Genomic DNA, 20,917 nt, shown 5'->3' on the forward strand with positions numbered 1-20,917 from the left:
ACAGGGGTCAAAATTCAAAATTGTTCCGATTTTGTTAAAATCTATTGCAAAATATTCCCATATTACAAGGATTCAGAAAATATAGTTTGAACCACCTACGACCAACGAGTCTGGAGTTATTGGTGAAAATGTCAAAGGTTGGAATTTGGGTTCCATTGGGGTCAATTACAGAAAAGTTACCAAATTTTGATGAAAATGGTCACAAAATGTTTGTATCGTTATAATCATTCAGGAAAGAAAATAGTGTTTCATTACCATGGTTGCACACCAAAAGGAGTCGAGTTGACACATTTTCCCGCGTTACCTAGGTAACAAAATGTCGTACATAGTGGAAACTATTCTTTTTCTGAATTATTATAACAAGACAAACATTTTGAGGTCATTTTGATCAAAATTGGATATACTTTATGTGTTTGACCCCAATGGAGCCCAAATTTCAACTAATTTTCAACAATTCTATCTGATAACTCCAGACTGATTTGTCGCAGAAAGGTCAAACTATATATTTTCTGAATCATTGTGACCTGAGGTACTTTGGTATGGCTTTTAACCGGATCGGAGCAATTTTGAGTTTCGACCCCTGTATAAACTTTGACCTCATATTTCTTTTATTACTCAAGGGTGCAATATTTTTGACCTCTCAGCATGTTAGGCATGAATTACAAATAAGAAAATGTTAAATCATACGCAACTTTACATGAAAGAAAAGGGAGGAAAAGGCGTCTACACTATAAAATCTATCCCCGATCTATTCCAGCTCCAGTGACACCTCATTAATTTCCTTGGACCTCTGGAATGCATTGAAATATGTATTAGCCTCGGCATTTCACTTTGAAAAATCAATATAACAGGGCTGCAGTGCTAGTTTTTATGCCCCTACAGTGAACATTTGCATAATCCTACCCAGGAAAATATGCATGAGGTGTCACTACAATTGGAAGTGCTTTATTAGATGATTAGATTAGATCTATCATTATCTTTTTACTCATTTTATGATACAAGGAATAATATATAATAAAGAATAACGCATACAAAGAATAATACATAAGGCCCTTCATATTAAATTTTTAGTTTACTGTTTAAGATTTAAAAAAGGCACGAGTTTAGCTCAAAGACAATATTGTTCCAAGGTTGCGCTGCAGGCTTACAAGGAAACAATGTTGCTCTAAAAACAATAGCAAACAAGCTTAAACTATAAATTAGCCCCCGATAGAGGGCAGGGCCTGAATAATAAGGGAAATTATGGGGTAACAGGAAAAAAGTATGAAATGGGTGACGGGCTGACTCTAAGTATGGATATGGGTGATGGACTGTCGATAACAGAAGGGGGCACAACACTAAATCCTTCCGCATTTGGTGTAACCTTGTATAGTTCCGCTAAAAAATAGCGCCTGAGCGAAATGTATCAGCCTCTCGAGGGTACTAAATTTAAGTGAATCGTGCTCGTTTTTATGAGAACAAAAGAATAGGACCTCAACATTAAATAATCTGTTCAAAAAATGTTTCAAATCGATTGTGAATTAGTGACAGACTGTCGGAATAATATCAAGGCCGGAACTGGTAAGTTGGCGAAATTGTGGCTGAAATTCGTGAGGGCGCTGAAGCTCAAAGGTTCGACTAGATGGACCCCTAAAAGTAATTTTTTTATTAAATTTCAGACTTTACACTTCAAGAAAATCCATACATTTCTGAACTTGCGGCCAAAGTGTAGAAAAACTAATTTGTGTTTTCACGTGTATTTCAATGGGACGATTATTTAGTGGTGTGTCCCCAGAAGCTCACTTTCGTTATCGACAGCCCGTCACCTATTAGAGACAGCCCATAACCCTTAAGGTTACTTAACCCTAACCCACTAAACCCAACCCAAACCCACTAACCCTAACTCGAAGACACTTACCCTAACCCTAACATTATACATAGAAAGAAAAACAAATGCACACGGGTCAAATACTAAGTACTGATAAGAATATTAATGAAATTAATGTTCAGAAGTACACATGGTAATACGTTCGATGAAATAATCGAACAGTAGGCTAAAAACAAAAAACGAATGTGGAATGCGTTTTTCTTAGAATTTTTAAAACTTGAATTACGATGTCATTTTCGAGTGTTCGCTCTTCATATTAAATAACTGCCAAGAGCAAACTAAATTGATTTCCGTTTATCCTCGCAAAAACCCACAATCTATTAACATACTATTCTGTTACATTCACTTAGCAATGGGGTTTTCCAATGAACATTATAGACAATGCACTGAACATTATGGCATAGTGAGGAATTCCCAAGATAATTAATGCACCTTGACTGAATTGAGTATTGCAACCAAAGAGTGATTTCCTGAAAGGAGTAATTCGTGATCCTAGCATCCTCATTTTATGACATTTTTTCGTAGATACCCACGAAAAAAAAGCTTATACCCAAAATGTCAGTTGATTACGATTTTGCGCTTTATGCATGATTATGTGTATTGCACTGACCCATGACAAGGTGTTGTAATTTCGTTCTGGTGCACCAGAACGATATTAAAATTTCACGATATTTTTGCCAAACGAATTCATCTGCAAGAAATATTTTGTACATAAACATTATGTAGCCAGATGTTTCCAGTGGTATAAAAATCTCAAACTTTTTGAGAAAAGTGGGGGATGATGCTGTGGATCACGAAATGCCCCGTTTCTAATAATACGCAATACTTCAAAAAGGTTATAAATATATGCAGAGTAGGCACATCCCCATGCTTAAAGACTATAATAATATTTATGTACGATAAGACTAACGAACAATATGAGATCATACCACTAAATCAGGTCCAACCTTATCTGACTGAACATCATTAAGGGTAGACTAGGCATTGTTGGCCGAAGCAGCCAAAAAATTATTAAAAAGTAACACCTTGATGTTTTGCAAAAGTTCATTCAAAAACTTTTGGCAAAGTGGTGTTTTGAATGCATGATGACGTTCTTATCATGAGAAAATGACGAATTCTTCTGTATCTTTTTAAAAACACACACGAATAGGAACATGATTTGGTGGTGGGATCCCATATAATGTATACAATGCTTTACTGGGTAGAAAATCTTTGTTAAATAACTCGCCATTTTGAGAGCAAGTTTTAATGACACAATCAAACACCTCACAAGTTCCCCTCTCAACATTTTGTCATAACATCGAAAGGTAACATTTTGTACCAGTAAAACTAAATTATAACTGTTTACTAAGTGTCGTTTGAAAATGAAAGATGTCCATTGACTTACTGGCTGAATGAGCCCAACTGGAAGACAAAACCTGCCCTTTTCAGAATTCACAAAAATTTAACAAATTCAGCAGGCATACGCTAACTATGCTTGTTAACTGCAAGGTGTATTGGGACAAGGAACGGGACTGGCCACCTTCCAACTCACTGTGCTGAGCTCTGAACCAATAAGGGGATTTGTATGTGTGAATGATCAGGAATTGATTACACATTAGAGTAAATGTTCACTTGGTGGGGATTTTAAACTGCACTCAACTACATGTGTTTTTCCATTAGTAACATTAATGAATCAACTTTTGTGACTTTTAAATAGGGCAGTTTTTGTCTTCCAATTGTGCTCACTCAGCCATTAAGTCAAGTCATTTTATTTTCACACAACACTTGGGAAACAATCATATAATTATTCCAAGTTAGTTTTATTGGTAAAAAGTTTTACCTTACGATATCATGACGAAATATTGAGAGGTGGACTTATTTCTTGTGATGTGTTTATTATGATCAATTTGAAGGCCAAGAAACTTTGTACTAGTGATTCTATCATCTGGATCTAGAGACAAAGCTGTAGAGTATAATCAGAGCGTGTATTCAGTAATTCGTAATCACTGCCAAGTAACATGTATTTTTTTAGGTTACAGATGGTTTGTTAACTTTAAACCATCTGTCTACATGGGTTTACAAGCTCTTTATTCATAACTGTTTCTACCTCATCAAGTTGAGAAAAATAAATGTGTGTAATCTGCAAAGGATATAACATCGAGAGAATTTGTAACAATATAAAGAGCAGTGGCCCCAATATTGACCACTGGGGCACACCACAAGTGATATTTGTTGTTCTCTGATGAAACACCATTGTAAATTACAACAAATTGTTTTATGTTACACAGGTAGTCCTAGATCCAGTCATAGCATACCAAGCCACAGTGGTACTTAAATATTTTAGCATGGATAGTGGACTGTTCACTTCCCATGAACACTTTACGTAATAGTAAACTCTTTCAAGCACAATGCAATCAACTATGCTTTCATTTCATCATGTATGCCGCTGAAGTTGCCTGTTAATTCACCTAATCAAAAATGACAGCATCAAAATCCCGAACTTTGGACTAAGCTAGTCAACGGGAGTATGACATCAGTCATTTTGATATTTGGCGGCAATTTCAATTTTCAGTTTGATACATGCTGAAGTAAGTTGTTTTCAATTTATATGAGCCTTTGTGAGTATATAGCTCCTCTGGTATACCCATCAAAGGCACATGGTACAAAGGCGATGGAATAGTCCTATATCCAGGACTTGAGTACATGTACTTTCAGCTTGATATTACAACACCTAAATTCAATTTCGTCATAAGGCATTGAAATTTGAATAAAGCCTCGAAAACAACATTGGGATTAGTCTTTTATTCACTTATGTATTGCCTACTTGCTGATCCAGGACATTATTTAATGGCCATCATGCCTATAGAAGAAAAAAATAGAAGAAAAGAAAAGACGAGAATTGGAGAAGAGGATAGAAGAAAAAGAATGGAGGAAGGAAGGAAAGAAGGAAGGAAAGAAGGGAGGAAGGAAGGAAAGAAGAAAGTAATGCAGAAAGGAAAGAAACCTTTGATACATATTACTTTGACAAAAACATTACCTACGGAGCCAAGCCCTTTGCGTGTTAAAAAAGGTGGTCCTAAATATGGGTCATTGGCAATAACCTCTGGGTGGCCAGCTAAATTAATCTTCTACGGGGTCGTCCCAGCATGGTGTCGAGGATTATATGGGGTCAATTTTCATTTTAAAAATATTGAACCCTGTGGTGGTCAAAATTTGCCCTTTGACCTTTTTACTTGCTAATAACTCGACAACCGTACATGCACAGGTAGCATAACTAAAAAAAAAGAATACTTTTTCTGAATCCTTATGACCAGAGGAATACTTAGGTGGGGTTTAAAACAAGATTTTTAATTTTGAAATTTGCTCCGTAATAATCTTTGAACCCATACTGGGACCCATGTAGAAGATTGATTTAGTTGGCCACCCAGAAGTTATTGTCCATGGCCCATATAAAACACCTATAAGGCAACATTGTGTTACTCAACATGACACTTGCTTCCTAGATATGGGAGTGGGCTACCATAATTACAATTACGCTGGAAATTAGCTGTGCCGCATAAAGGCTGGCTCACATAGTAGCCGCAGATAACACCACGAAAGGCGACGGACGTGAAAATCACAAAAATGTTGGCGGCAAAAGGGAAAAGGAAGATTCGCTGACGGGTGGGAACGACCTTCAGTGACAACACGACGGCAAGAGACGAATGGCTGCGGCAGGAAACGGAGTCTAGCGACCAAAATCGGACGTTGTCTGGGCGGCGAGTGACGATGTCTCGACGGAGCCCGACAACAAGCAAGGAAGTCAGAAGTGAGGAAGTCATGGCAGCGGATTGGCTGGCGGCAAGGAACGGCGGCTGACAGTGGATTGCGGCGACGATGACGTGACTCAGCGGCCGACATCAAAGCATGTGGATGTGGGGGTCGTATATCCCTTTGGGGTTCCCATTCTTCACAAGGTTCTGGTCATCCACTCAAACATACGCTGTACTGTGCTTGAGAAGAATTGTTACTTTGCATTTTACCATCTCAGAGAGCTCAAAAAGTTTAAAATCGTGGACCATCGTTTAAAAATCGTAACCCATCGCAGACCACTGCTTCAATACCGCAGGTACTCGCAAACGACCCGCCATCAACAGTCAACATCCGTCTATGCAACGCAGTTATCTGATTTACAAGTGCTCTTCTTTGAGAGCACTATAGCTGTAATCTCGTATACAGCAAAACACTTGTTACAGTCTGCCTATCCTATCGAATTCACAGTATGTGCCAGATAGCAATTCAAGGAATGAAAGGTGTCCACTGTGGTGACATCATTAGTGTAGCTGCTAAGCTCACAAACTTGGTATAATTGTGCACTTTGCGATAAAAGCATGGTTCCACACATGAAGTACGTGCTCCAAAGTTTATTTTAAGATGGGGAGCCATTTCAGATTTGACAACTAGTCACACAGGGGTAAAAATGCTCCAATCTTGTCGACAGATGCACCAAAATATCCGTCTGACCACAAAGAAGTCAAAAATGTATAGTTTGTGCTATCTACGGTCTATCGTTACAGAGTTGTACTACACAAACCTCATTTTGGGGTCAAAACTTCGTTATTTGGTTGTACAGGGGCAAAATTTCAACTTGCTCCGATTTTGCCAAATTGGTGGCAAATTGTTTGTCTTGACACAAGAATTAAGAAACAATTTAATACTTACCATCTAAAACGTACTCTTTACTTGTTATTTGCAATGGAAGATCAACTGGGCCCTAAGGCCAGCTAATGGCAATTGACATTTTGAGTCTATGATCTCAGTAGGCTAACACAGTAGATATGCAAAACTATTCTTTTTATGATTCGTGTCGGCTAAACGGACAATTTACCACCATTTTTGTCAAAATCGGAGGAAGTTGAAATTGTTACCCCTGTACAGCCAAAATGTGACATTTTTACCCAAAATGAGGATTTTGTCAAATAACTCTCTAACGATAGGTCGTAGATAGCCCAAACTTTGGACCATGTACTTTGTGTGTGAACACTCTCGTGCTTTTATCACAAAGTGCACAATGATTCAGCCTAGCAACTGTACTACATGTCCGCATTCCAGTAATTACAACAGCGGAATGACGGAAATCTGTACTTAAATGCAGAGAGGATAACGGTGAAGTTGGAGTGTCATAAAATGGCATTGGTATCGGACTGAACAGTACTAGTGATGACCATACCATTGATGCATCAAGTTCAGGAAAACCTTTAGGTGTTGATCTATGCCATATATCTATTCTGTAATTATCATGTGAATCAGTCGATAATTATCCAACAGAGGTTATCAGGAAGGCTATATTATGCAATATTAATATATTTATATACAAGGATGTTGATCCACATTGTCGTAAGCTACTTTGTCAACATTCAATTATATTAGTGTCACCTGAAGGGCATCTGCAATGTCGAGGTCACTAGCAGTTAAAATCCATGGAGTCAAGTCAGTCAACCCCCATTTGAAATGCACAATCCCTGTCAGGATTTATAAGGACATGTCTTCCACAGGAGGCGTATATGGATTTCAACTGGAATTGCCCAAGATTCCCATAATTTCTACCGAATTTCTAGAATTTCCCTGCTCTCATCTTCTTCTCACACTGTTTTAATCATTGTTCAAGACAAAAGACGCTACCATCATTCCATAATAACTCGGATGAAAATTAGCGTATAAATTAGGGGTCCAATTCTGTAAGCCACCAGCTTGTAGCATTCCATGTAACATTACTAAGCCTGTGTAACCACAAGATTTTGCTTTGTCGACATACTTGGCAGCAATGTTTAGAAGTGAGTTTTCATCTAAAGTAGATGCCCATAACCCGCATGCCTGCGATGAAAAAACAAACAAACTTAGGGACCGCTTAATATTTACGCAACAAGGGGGCGGGAGTTTTTCACTTATTGATAGAGTATGTTTAATATGCTGAATTTATAGATGAGTTGACTTCTGACGTCAATGCCTGACAGTATGCGCACGCATCATCACAATTTCCATTGTTTTTGCTTTGTAGTATCCGCACGCATCATATTTTGTTCAGGGCTCGTGTTTTTAAAACTCCCGCCACATTACATTAAGGCTATTGAACAGTGTAGTGGTTGCAGGGGGTTCACTCAAGCATATTGATATACCAGTCCCTTGCCTTTGTTAATAAACATTGAGGTCAACTTCATCCTCTCGCCTGACCTCCGAAGGAGGTGTTGAGAGTACCTATCAGATTCAGAACTTAGATACTACATCGCTGAGCGATAGCGATTGTTCGACCAATGAGAATGATTATTGATGAAATACCAATTGCTCGTCGCTCATCGACGAAGTATAAACTCAGCTTATTTTGTAAGTGATAGACACCTTGTTTCGTTCTCCGGTAGGCACAGGTACGTCATTTTTATATTCGAGTGCCTCCCGGATTCTATTCAAAAAATGAATAGTACGAAATTAAAGTGTGTAAGGTACCTAGAAATCGTGCGATAAGCACAGTATCAATCTCACCTTATCGAACGGCTTTGCTGCTTTCGAAAACCCATAAGGCCCATCTTTGTCGTGTGTGTGTGCCAGATCGGAACTTATTATGACCACGACGCGTCTCCCCAAGGAGGATAAAATATGGTACATATCTGAGCCTGTTTGAAAATTAAAGAATGGGAAAAATATACAAATGTATCAATTTACAGAAAATAGCCGTGTGGACAATTAGTTTCTCCCTATGCAAAAAGGAATGCCCAACACCCGAGGGGGGGGGGGGCACTTAACACAAATGACCATACGGGTATGTTCTCCTTGAAAAGCCCCTTTTTTGGATTTCGCAGCTCCGAAAGACCCCCTAAATTTGACCAAATTAAAGCTCCGAAAGATCTTTGATTGTGATAATTCAATTCTAAAAGAACCCTAAACTGTCCATTCTCTTATATACACAGTTTCCACCTTGAGCACACATTGTCGTCCAAGAGCTTGCAAGCAAACATTGAATCGTCTCCACACGATCTTTGATTACACTACACGGTTTAGTGCATAGCATCGTAAGAGCTGTGGAGCCTCTAGCTGGAAAGTGTTTCCTTCATCCAATCAGATTTTTTTTAAATATCAAACGAAAGCTAACTCTTCCCCCTAAAAACACTTTTCGTCTTTAGGGAGTGTTCAGAAATTCTCTGGTGGGGGGGCTGGAAAATATGTAGGGGGTCATAAAATTTTAGGAGTTCTGAATAAGGGGGTAAAAAAGTTTTGGGTGTATGAACATGGGGGGGTTAAAAGTTTTTCGGCACATAGAGGGGGGTGTAAAAAAATTCCCGCGCTGCGCGCGCAAATGTTTCCATATTAAACCAGAACAAAAGTACATTTGATCCAGTGTTAAAAATTGTCGTTTATAACTTAATTTTGAGGTTTGTGTCAGTTCTTTCTCGTCAGCTCTTTAAATCACTAAAAGCTGAAATATCGGAGGAAGAAGCTTGGAGGGTACACGTCCCCCTATTTTTTTTTTCCATGGATGGGGACATCCCTAAAAATCCTAATAGAAGAAAAAATAAAGCAATAATTGCCATGTGCAACTTTTTTTAGCACATCGAAAAGCACCATGTTTTGGGCCCAAATAGGGTAAAATTACTAGGGGGCGGAAGGGCTCCTGACAAAAAATTAAAGAGAAAATCTGGAGGGCAAAGAAAAGGAGCAAGGAGCCCCTTTTTATATAAATTCAACCCGATCATGGGCCAAAATAGTGTAAAATACAAAATGTTTGCATGCTGTGTGCGCACATTGTAACAATAAAGGCATTTTCATCCGATGGGCGAAATACACAATTTTTGCACGCGTTTTGTCCCAATAAAGCCTTTGTTTGGAAGTTCAAATATGTACAGTCTCTCTAAAAAACAAAACCGGTATGTATTTGCAACTGCAATTTCTTTTTTCGTCTGTGCCCCCGAAATTTTATTCACCCCCGACCAAGAAAACTGGCTACGCCCCTGTATGTTGGGCTAAAATAGTCTTGTTTTTGCGTGCTTCGCCGCAACAAAAAGTCCCAGTGAACATAGGCGTAGAACCCGGGGGATGGCCCATACAATCATCCCCCAATGTTGACGCCTGTATGTGTGTTTCTGACCAAATTAAGTTCATATTTGGCCATTTTAGCCCCCAAAGTACAAATTTTTGCGTGCTTCTCGCGTATTTAATCCACTTTTGCATCAAATTTCATTAATTTAGCTTCCAAATGACAAAAATTTTAGCGCGCTTCGCGCGCATTTGTACCATTCACTTATTCTGTCGTCAAATGGTACTGGATTCATTACACTTTTTCCAACCCCATCTCCCCAATGTCAAAAAGAAATCTACGCCACTGCCAGTAAAACCAGAACAAAATATACTCATCCCCGACCCCCCTAAATTGTAATGCTTCCGTCGCCACTGATTCCAATCATAAATGTATGGGTTGCATAAACATACATTCCACATATTTTATATCAATGACATGGGTACAATTTCATTGCACATGAATACAAATTTTAGTATCATTAATATGTTTCCTCTGCCATTTGATGTAGAATGGTACATTGTGATGGGGGGGGGGGGGTCAAAATAGTTTTGAACCTATTTGTGTGGTGGTCAAAAATGTTTTAGGTTCATTAAGTGGGGGGGTCAAAAAGGTTTTGGGTTGGCGAAGAGGGGGGTTAAAAATTTTCGACATGAAAAAAATATTTTCCAGCACCCCCCCACCAAAGTATTTCTGAACACTCCCTTAGGTCAACAGATAACGTTCAATGTTATAGCAAGGCGAATGTGGTAAATCTGTTAAAAATTACCTATCCAAGCACATTTTTTGACCAAAATGTAGTCAAAACCTCAAGTGTTCCTTAGAATATTTGTCAAATTTTATATCATTAAATGAAAAAGCATACTTTAATATAGCAATGGCCATTTAAATTGCAAATCTTGTGCAAAAAGTTACTATTTTCGTCTGTTTTGTCATACGGTTGTAAATTCAATGACTTTGCTAAAGAGCGCTTACAAATTGATATGTCTGTTTTTTCAGGCGATTTTTAACTAGAAAGCCAAGATTTTGACTGTTCCCAGCTCCAAAAGACCCACTCCTTGACTTGTTCGCAGCTCCAAAAGACCAGACCCCCTTTTACAGGTATGCCGTCAGCTCCCAACACTCTAGGAAAAGTTTGCCCAACGTTGGTTAAGGAGATTACAGCCCAATGTTGGGTAATGTTTTGCCCAATGTTGGGTAATGTTTTGCCCAATATTGGGTTTGGCTGAGGAATTTACACAACATTGGGCAAAACATTACCCAACATTGGGCTGTAATCTCCTTAACCAACGTTGGGCAAACTTTTCTGAGAGTGAAAGACCCACCACCTCAAAGCCTACAGCTAATTTGAAAGTAGATTAAAATATTTGCCTTTAGTGGAAGTCAATGATATTTCAAACTGTTTTAGAGTGAACATGTTCAATCTTTTTTTCAACTGGAAAGAACTTGTCCTTAATTTGGGACGACTGAAAATTCAATCGAAAAAGATTTGCCTCTAACTTGAATCACTGAAAGAGATTGAGAATCACTCCTTTTGATTGAAAAAAAAGTTTGAAAATTCAAACCACCCGACTGAATATACAGTCGAAAACGATTTGTCCCTAATTCGGGACGGCGAGATTGAAAATTCAATCTTTTTGATTGAATATTCAATCGGGCAATTTAAGAGAGTATCTACATGATCTTGGCGCCAACCCATCAGCGCTATCATACTGATAGCAGCTGTTAATGCCTTGCATAGTTCAGACATAAAAAATATAGAAAAAAATTCACTGTTTTGGCTCTCCTCTGAACCCCTGTCTCTTAGGGCGTTCCCCCGGCATCAATCCTTAGCCTTCTCCTATTTCTCCTGTATGTCAATGATAGCCCATTTGCTTCAAAATCCTTTTCCTGTGTTCTTTTTGCTAATAATAGCATAAATAATTATTGTCTTATCTTAACTTGGGATAATCTAGTCAAAGCCTTCAATGAAGAACTACAACATGTCTCAAACTGGTTTAAGGCCAACAGAATCTCTCTTAATGTTGACGAAATAAACTTCATTCATTTTTCCAACAATCGTAAAATTATCAACAAGGATACAAATATCACCATCTCATTGATAATGTTCCAATGATTCCACGCGACAATAACGTAAACGTTACATTTCTTGTTGTATTATTATTGACATTAGGAAACGAATTTGGAGAAAACCTTCTATTAGTAAAATACTATGCTGAGCCACCAGCCTGGGTGGTCACGCTCCAGTAATTTCAGATGATTGAGCTCAGTAATATATCAAAGAATATCTTCCAATTCATGAAAACAAATAGATAATCAGCTTAATCAGGATTAAAAGCTTAGAGGGAAGGTCTTGCTGCTCAGCGAGTGTTTGTAATTATCAGAAGGTTTTCTCCAAATTCATTCTCTAATGTAAGGATCTGAATTGGAAAACGAAACCAAATAAAATTAATATTGGTATGTTAAAACACAGGGAATATTGAAGATATGTAAGCATAGCACAGAAACTGCTTTGCTCGTTGTCAACAACGACACCATGAAAGCCATTGATGAGAACCAAGCTGTTTTCTTAGTCATGCTCGATCTTTCTGCTGCCTTTGATACCATTGATCACACGATTTTGTTTAACAGACTTGAATGTGACTTTGGTATTAAAGGCACAGCACTCGAGTGGTTTCAATCTTATATGACTGATCGCAATTTTCAAGTATGTGTTGGTGGTAATATGTCTGAAAGGCACTATCTCAAGTTTGGAGTACCTAAGGGCTCTATAATCGGCCCTAAGATATTCACAATGTATTTGCAACCTGTTGCCAACATCATTCGTCAATTTGGCATCCAGTTTCATATTTATGCCGACGACATCCAATTGTATGTTTGTTTTAATCCCACAATACCCGGTGATAGTGCTTGCGCTTTATTTAAGCTAACTTCTTGTGTTGACGAAATACATCGCTGGATGAACAGCAATAAGTTGAAATTAAATCAATCCAAAACTGAGTTCTTTATTGCCGCCTCTCAACATAATATGAACAGATTACAGGACACTGAAATCCACATTGGATCTGACATCATTCGTTCTTCTACCACAGTAAAAAACCTGGGTGTTATTTTCGACTCTACCATGAACATGTCATCTCATATCACATCATTATGTCGCTCTATAAATTTCTCTCTTTGGAACATATCCCGTATTAGAAGATTCATCAACAGGGACACAACCAGCCATGCTATGCGAGCCCTTGTTCTGTCCAGATTAGACTATGCCAACTCGCTCTTAATTGGATGCAACTCTAGCAACAGAGATTGCAGAACAGGGCTGCTCGCATAATCTTTCAAGTTGCTCGCCGTCATTCCACAACTCCTCTTCTCGCTAGTCTTCATTGGCTCCCAGTCAAAGATAGAATCACCTTCAAGACACTTTTGTACATTTTCAAGTCGCTTAATGATCAGACTCCTTCATACCTCACAGACTGCATTACCATTTACCAATCTGCTAGACCAGGTCTACGCTCTGCTACAGACACTACTCGTCTTGTCATCGCTTGGAATCACCGGGTGGTTGGTGGTGGGGCTTTCAGCATTGCTGGTCCAAAACTTTGGAACAACTTGCCATCATCCATACGGTCATGTCCCACTCAGCAGTTTCAAGAGCCATCTAAAGACTCATTTGTTCACCTCATAAGATTTTGTTGTTATTGTTTTCCTCTTCTTTTTGTGTAAAGTGCTATGTTCATATCCTTTGAATTTGTAATAGCGCCTGTCTAAAAAAAATTGTGCAAGTGAAAAGCGCCCTCTGTGGCAATTAGAAAATACCGTTGTGACATAATGCTTACATCGACGTCAAGGGCATAGTCTTAGCTCTCAAGAGGGCTGTACATGTAAATCAATGATAGCATCAAGTTGATCAAAAGTTCCTTCGTGAAATCAAAAGAATGCATCAATTACACAACAATACAAAATTGTTTTTAATGTTTCATCATGATAAAGGTATAATGATTCTCTTTTTCCTCTTACAACAAATTAAACGATAAATAAATATTTCACATTCTGCTGTAAAATTAAATACATGTGCATGTCAACGATTTTATCATGGTAAATACTGTTCTTTTTGTCATTCAAGACATGTTAAAAGACAAACAAATATTACACACTTATGGGTTAATGAACTTTGACCAGTTCATGAAATTTGACAAATTAATGAAATTAGACAAAATAATGCACGCGGCTGGTGTTGATGCGTCTAATGCACGAGCCCCGATGCTAATGCACGGTATTGCAAGTGTTATGTATAATTTACATGTACAGCCCTATTCCCTTGTACAAGTGGCACAATTGTGATTTTACCCTTTCGTTCTTAACTAAACATATCTCGAGATTAAAAAGAGCAAGTTGAACAGAACAAACGGTATTTGAGAGCTAAGACTGTCCCCTTTTAACGTTGATGTAAGCATCATGTCACAACGGCATTTTCTAATCGCCAAAGAGGGCGCTTTTCACTTGCACAATTTTTTTTGAGACAGGCTGTACAGGGTGTCCCAAAAAAAAGAGGCCCCACATTGCGCCCTCTTTTTCTCCTATTTCTGAAAAGTTGATCAAATATATTTTGGTATGTAAAGAAACCTTAAATCGTTAGCTTTAATAAACCAAAACAATTCTTTCATTCGGCTCACAATTTTTGAATATATGCCCTCTTTAAGAAATGTACCCGTTTTTCACTCTGTCCACGGATGAGGTTTGGCTACATCAAAGATTTAAACGAAACACACGGTTAATGACATGGATAGATAATAGCATTAGGCTTGGGAAAGCATTCACTATAAGCGAGGATCACCAGCTAGCTTCAAACATCTTCGCAACCCCATAGTTCTGCTGCATTCGCAAGTATCCGGCGCACAAGGATGGTACGCAACGCAATTAATGCAATGAAAACTAGGGCTGAAACCTGTATTCGTCATGGAGGCAACCAGGTAGAGGGCAGAGCAGCACAGTAAACTCACTTCAAAAGAACCAAAGACAAACTAAAGAGCCCTTTTCAGGGCTACCTTTTATTCCAAAAAGAGAAATGACTTATGTTGTCAATAAAAAGAAAGCAAGAAACGAGAAAAACATAAGTAATTGCAAGTATAGCAAAAGAATTTCGCCCAAATTAATGACACTTAACAAAATCCATAACCCATAAGCCCACCTGTAAAGCCCATTCCCTAAAATAAAGTTGTTATTTTATAAAGTTATCATCGAGGAATGTTTTATATTCATGCATGGTATATGCACTTTTCAATCTTTGAAGTAGCAAAACCTTCTCCGTGGACAGAGTGAAAAACGGATACATTTCTTTAAAAGGACATATCTTCAAAAGTTATGAGCCGATTGAAATAATTGTTTTGGTTTGTTAAAGCTAGCGATTTAAGGTTTCTTTACATGCCAAAATATATTTGATCAACTTTTCAGAAATAGGAGAAAAAGAGGGTGCAATGTGGGGCCTCTTTTTTTTGGGACACCCTGTATAAGTGCTGGTATTATTATTATTATTATTATTATATATACATTTTTTCCCAAAAGACCTAATTTCGTTGGTGTTTTGTGAAAAAAATCCATATCTTCAATACGAAAGGTCAAAATTTTCAACTGATCATCGTCTTTTCATCCCAGCTACATACACTTTAAATACATATCATTAGATTTATAAAGTTTACTTCGAGGACTGTTAAATATCAATTTTTAATCATTTGTCATAAAATCGCGAATTTAAAAAAAATCAAAATCATTTGATATGAGAAGGACATTCCTTGTATTCAGAATGCAATTCGATATGTCTGATGTGCTCTCATGTCCCACAAAATATACTATCCAAACATTCATACCCTACCCCTTAAGACAAAGCAAATAAAAACAAATAAGGCGCAATAAAACACGAGATAAATAAAGAAAAAACAAAAAACAACAACAAACAAACAAACAAAAAACTACAAAAAACAAAAGAAACAAAAAGTCAGTAGTAGAGCCTACAAAGAGGTAAACAACAACAACAACAAAACCATAAAACAAAAACAAATAACATTACCTAAATCAAGTAGTTCTGGAATCATTTCTACAGTGTCCGTGTATCTTCGAGAAGGTTGAGAAAGAATGATTACTTTCGTTGAATGTGTCAGATTGCCGAGAAACTTTAATGGAATTACCTCACCCCATCTGTCCATGAAATGAAATGAAAAGAAAATTGCTGTCATAAAATACTTCAACTGAATTTTTGAAGGAATATTTGAGAATGCTTTAAGTATAAAGTTTATGTTTGACACTGTATTTCTTAATCTTTACAATGTAAAGGAATTTCTTACTAAAAATCGCTATTATTAATATACAAATATCAGAATCCTGTCTTGCACTCCTTGCAACTTACTTTAGTGGGAAATCATCACTAGCGCCACCTGGAGGCCCAAATGCACTCAATCCACTCACGTCCATAAGCTTGAGTTTCAGTTCCCTGATCAGGATTGACGCCACTGTACTATCCATTCCAATTGAAATGTTATAACAACAAGGAGGACATTGACAGTTATCCGTGTCAGCGACACCAAAACCTGTAGGATTAAGATAAAAAATAAACTGTCTCAAATCCGCTATTCCATGTGGTGTGCTGAGAAAAATCAAATCCGGATTTAGATGGCTAATAGATTGGCCCACGCCTAAGGCAGCATCGTGTATTGCCCAGGCTTCTTGAATAGCTGTCTGATTCGTAGTGTTAAAATGGGTCGGATCTAATGATATTCCACCGTGTGGAAGCACATAAGTACCAACAATTTCTCCAGAGCAAGTCTGTATGAGTGTAAGGCTCTGAATGACACAAAGCATTTGACTGTAGCAAGCTAAACATTTGTATTTGCTACTTCCTGATCCCGATTTACTCGCCATGACTTTTTGTGCAATAATAACAAATCCCACAATGCATCACGGTGACCTCTACATTGACACACATGTTTAAAGGTGCATGACACGATTGTTTGGTCTCGGTATTGCAGGGATATCTCAAGGTCTACCTGTGCCTTTTCAGTACCAAAATATTGACAGCACTATCGTTTGCCGTTATTGTAGCCGTAAGTCAATTACTTGACTAACTTATTAAATTAGGCTGCACACGATAACAATGTTTAAATTTATACAACATGAAGTCATAGGGTTGTAAAATTGTTAAAAGCTTACACTCTAACAACACATAAAATATTTAATTTGGTGCTCGATCAAAAAATGGAAAAAGTTTCGCTTGGACTGTGTCTGGATCAAAGTCCAAATTATTGTTTACAAAGTATAGATTTGTGTACAAAAAGTAAATATCGGTATGAGAGTTTCAAAAATTAATTGCAAATCACTGCGAAACACTCATCCTATTAAAAGCAAGAGACAAAAACGCATTGGCGAATTTCATCTTAAAATAAAATAATTACAAAATGAGGCTACGGCTCTTTGTAACCTGTGGTTGCCTAACGGAAAGGATATTTGCAATTTAAATGAACGAATAAATAAATAAATAAATAAATAAATAAATAAATAAATAAATAAATAAATAAATAAATAAATAAATAAATAAATAAATAAATAAATAAATAAATAAATAAATAAATAAATAAATAAATAAATAAATAAATAAATCAATCAATCAATCAATCAATCAACCAATCAATCCTCAATCATTCAAATCAATCACCCTACGTAACTTTCGCAGCAGAGATTTTGAATAGCTCTCGACCGGTGAATTGTGAGGGCCCAATGCCATTTATTGCTTGCCTCAGCTTGTTTAATTTCTATGTTGGAATAAACCGAACTTTCTTGGCAGCTGTATGTTTTCTTTTAAATTAAATTATTTTAAATAGTTTATGACTGATCAAAATAAGTCATCCTTTTAAATTAATGCCGCTGCTAGGCCCCAAAACTGGGAACCATCGTACTCTCTTATGATAAGAGCTTGAGGATAGGAATTCTATTCAATATGCACAAGGTCCAAAGTCTGTTTTAAAACGTACGTGGAGGCTAGAGGTCATCAAAGGTCATGCAGGGGTAACAATGTGAAATTGCTCAAATCTTTTGAAAGGTAAAAACAAAATCATTCAATTTAAAACATGCATAGTTTGTGCTACTTGTGAGTGACATATCGTAATTCTACAAAAACCGAATTTTAAGGTAATGTCATATTTACAATGTATACAGGGGTAAAAATTCAACTTTCTCTGATTAAAAGTACAACACTAGCCATTTACACTGTTTACTTTACTTTTTATGTGCAATGAAAATCAACGATCAACAGTGACCTCTATCTGAGTATGTTAACACAGTAAGCTATTCCTGTTTGGATTTCTTTGAACTAACTGAGACCAATTTACCACAATTTTTGCAAAAATCGGAGTAAGTTGAAATTCTTGCACCTCGTAAGTGGATACCATTGTGCTATCACAAAGTGCACTCTGTTTAAGGTTAGCATCTGCACTATAGGGGAAAAATCAACAAGACTAATTTTCTGGATGATCCATATGCGATTGACCTCATTTATGCGACACCAAGATTGGGTTTAATCCGGTTAACGTAAACCTAATCTAACCTATCATTTTATGTACTGTTGAATATTGCCAATCGTATCAGGGTGCAACAAACATTTAACGAGGGCAGAAATATCGCATACCAGTATGCGTTGTAGAGTATAAGCTTTTAACAATTTTACAACCCTATGACTTCATATTGTATCAACATAAACATTGTTATCGTGTGCAGCCTAATTTAATAAGTTAGTCAAGTAATTGACTTATGGCTACAATAACGGCAAACGATAGTGCTGTCAATATTTTGGGACTGTTAAAGGCACACGTAGGCCTAGATATATTCCTGCAGTGGACCAACACTTTACCTTATAGACCTTTTCAAATCGAAGTTTTCCTAAGTTTACAATTCCGGGTCATCGACGCTAACGCGAACGCTATTATTACGTCTGAATACAAATCTGCGTGGAAGACACGGTCTAGCGTTGGGTATGGCTTGTGAAAGACATTGATATTTATATTGCGGACGACAGACATTTGCATTTTTCTTTCTTTCTTTTACTGTCACATTGTGAAGTTCCAAATAGTGGAAGTGTTAGTTCAATACCTTTAGAAAATATTTCTCTGTGATAATTTTGGCTAAATACGTTGTATTTTCACTCAAAAGGGTTGATTCATTGTGCACCAATTTGACCCCTAGCTTATTGAAATACTGCGGATTTCCGATCTTTTCCGATCTTGATTTGAAAAGGTCTATTCTCATCAAATATGTGATTAGTATTCTGGATTCGGTCACGTGATAAAGATTTTGTGGCACAGGGACAGCGGAGTCGTTCCTACCTGTAGATTTGCAGAGGGAGAAGGTGGTTGGGCATGCGGACAAACCCGAACAACATGGCCAAACCATACATGCCATTGGCCTTCAAAAAATTATTGAAGGCCTATGTTCAGAGAAAGTGCCGCTTGTCATCCGTCATTGGGGGATATCTTCAAGAATGATCTTTGTTATGTTCAGCATACGCCTGACCTCCTAATTCTTTTAATATTATGTCCATTAGTTGATCACCAGGGATAGACTGAAAACATCTCGCTTGCTTTGGTTTGATTTACGCAATCCAAGATTCAGGTCCGTAGGTAGCAATAGGGAGTATAAGGCTCTGTAGATCTTCCCTTTGAATGAACTTGAGTTGCCTTGGTTCGACCAGATGAAAGTGGCGGCGGAAGCATTAAAATTTAGAGGCCGAAAGAGCATGTTTTGTTTCGACCTACTGAGATATTTGCGCGTGATGTTCTAATGACGCCTAATTTGTGCTGAAGTGGGTGATGCGAGTCCATGGACAGGTACTTGTCACTGTGCGGGTGCCATCCTCTTTTGTATTGATCATAGTGTGTATCATAGGCATTGACTTGTTGATATTTAATTACCACGAAGGTATATTCGACACTAGCCGAAAAAGATGGTGGAGCTGAGTAAGTACTGCGTAGACTTCTAAACAATAAGCGACCATTAGCGGCGCGGCCATTGATGTTATTCACGCGTCGTAATACGTTAACAAAAAGATATAAATTAACAGGTTTACAATTTGAAATTATATGTTGAACATTGAATATATTCTGTAGTAAATCGATGGAATTCGACGGTTATTATGCTTGATCGTCTGCATGACCAGCTAGTATTCTCCTTTGCCGTCAGTGTGATTCCAGTGCCCGGTTCCAGTCACTCCACGTCGTATTGCGAAGGTGGAGGAGACCAAAGAGCTTTTAAATAGAAATAGAGTCGCAATAGATTATATAATCTTGTTTTCGTTTGATGCCGATTAGAAGTTGCGACAGGCTATTCATAAAAGTGGTACCATTGTTTCGAATAAAGGAGTTCCGCCATTAAATTGGTCACTGATTCGGCATCATATTAACGCTCTACACAACAGGCGAGTCATGTGTAAGGGCAGTCATGTGTAAAGTGGTACCATTGTACTCACGTATCCCAAATGTGTGCTTGTGTGGGTCTGAAGTATATAGACGAATCCAACGAGCCAAGTCATGGTCAGGATTTGGTCGGCCATCTTTGGTTTCCCGCTAGCACCAACCTGGGGTTTTGAGCACCCGATTGTGCAAATAAAAGCCGCCTAACACCTAGAGAAGATGCAAAGGCGAGGAGGGTTAATAGAATAATAATATACAATAGAGGTAATCCTGTCGCATCTATTCATACATAGTCCTTTTGTTCATCCATTTGTACATCTTTGAATAGATACGACAGGATTACCTGCGGAATTATCTCTATTGTATTATTCTATTAACCCTCCTCGACCTTCTCTAGGTGTAAGGCGGCTTTTATTTGCACAACTGTTGGAGCTGTATTGTGTTGTAAACTTCTTTTGTCTACCTGTGTTTTCGCGGAAGGTGTAAAACGGGTGATGGAATGCAGTTTAAAATTTCCGCCAAGGCCGAATCATTTCACATTTTGGATGCATTGTAGCCGACGGGGACCCAACTAAA

General features: G+C 37.7%; 1 protein-coding gene across 1 annotated transcript; it reads right to left on the reverse strand.

The window, feature by feature from the left end:
• Positions 1-1,950: 1,950 nt before the first annotated feature.
• LOC140171942 (protein TTE1956-like) lies at positions 1,951-16,829 on the reverse strand. Its single transcript, XM_072195287.1, has 4 exons — positions 16,294-16,829; positions 15,958-16,085; positions 8,366-8,496; positions 1,951-7,702 (listed from the first exon to the last, which is right to left on the reverse strand). The coding sequence occupies exons 1-4, from the start codon at positions 16,803-16,805 to the stop codon at positions 7,481-7,483; spliced, it is 993 nt and encodes a 330-aa protein (XP_072051388.1). The 5' UTR covers positions 16,806-16,829; the 3' UTR covers positions 1,951-7,480.
• Between the last annotated feature and the right edge of the window lie 4,088 nt (positions 16,830-20,917).

Source organism: Amphiura filiformis, chromosome 15 (assembly GCF_039555335.1).
Source record: "Amphiura filiformis chromosome 15, Afil_fr2py, whole genome shotgun sequence".
Taxonomy (NCBI): Eukaryota; Metazoa; Echinodermata; class Ophiuroidea; order Amphilepidida; family Amphiuridae; genus Amphiura; species Amphiura filiformis.

Excerpts from the sequence above, each read along its gene's own strand:
- LOC140171942 (XM_072195287.1), bottom strand. The coding sequence starts at position 16,805 with ATGGCGAGTAAATCGGGATCAGGAAGTAGCAAATACAAATGTTTAGCT. Across the intron at positions 16,086-16,293 it reads AGTGATGATTTCCCACTAAA|ATGGGGTGAGGTAATTCCAT; the intron begins GTAAGTTGCAAG and ends TTTCATGGACAG. Across the intron at positions 7,703-8,365 it reads CAGCAAAGCCGTTCGATAAG|GCATGCGGGTTATGGGCATC; the intron begins GTGAGATTGATA and ends TTTTCATCGCAG.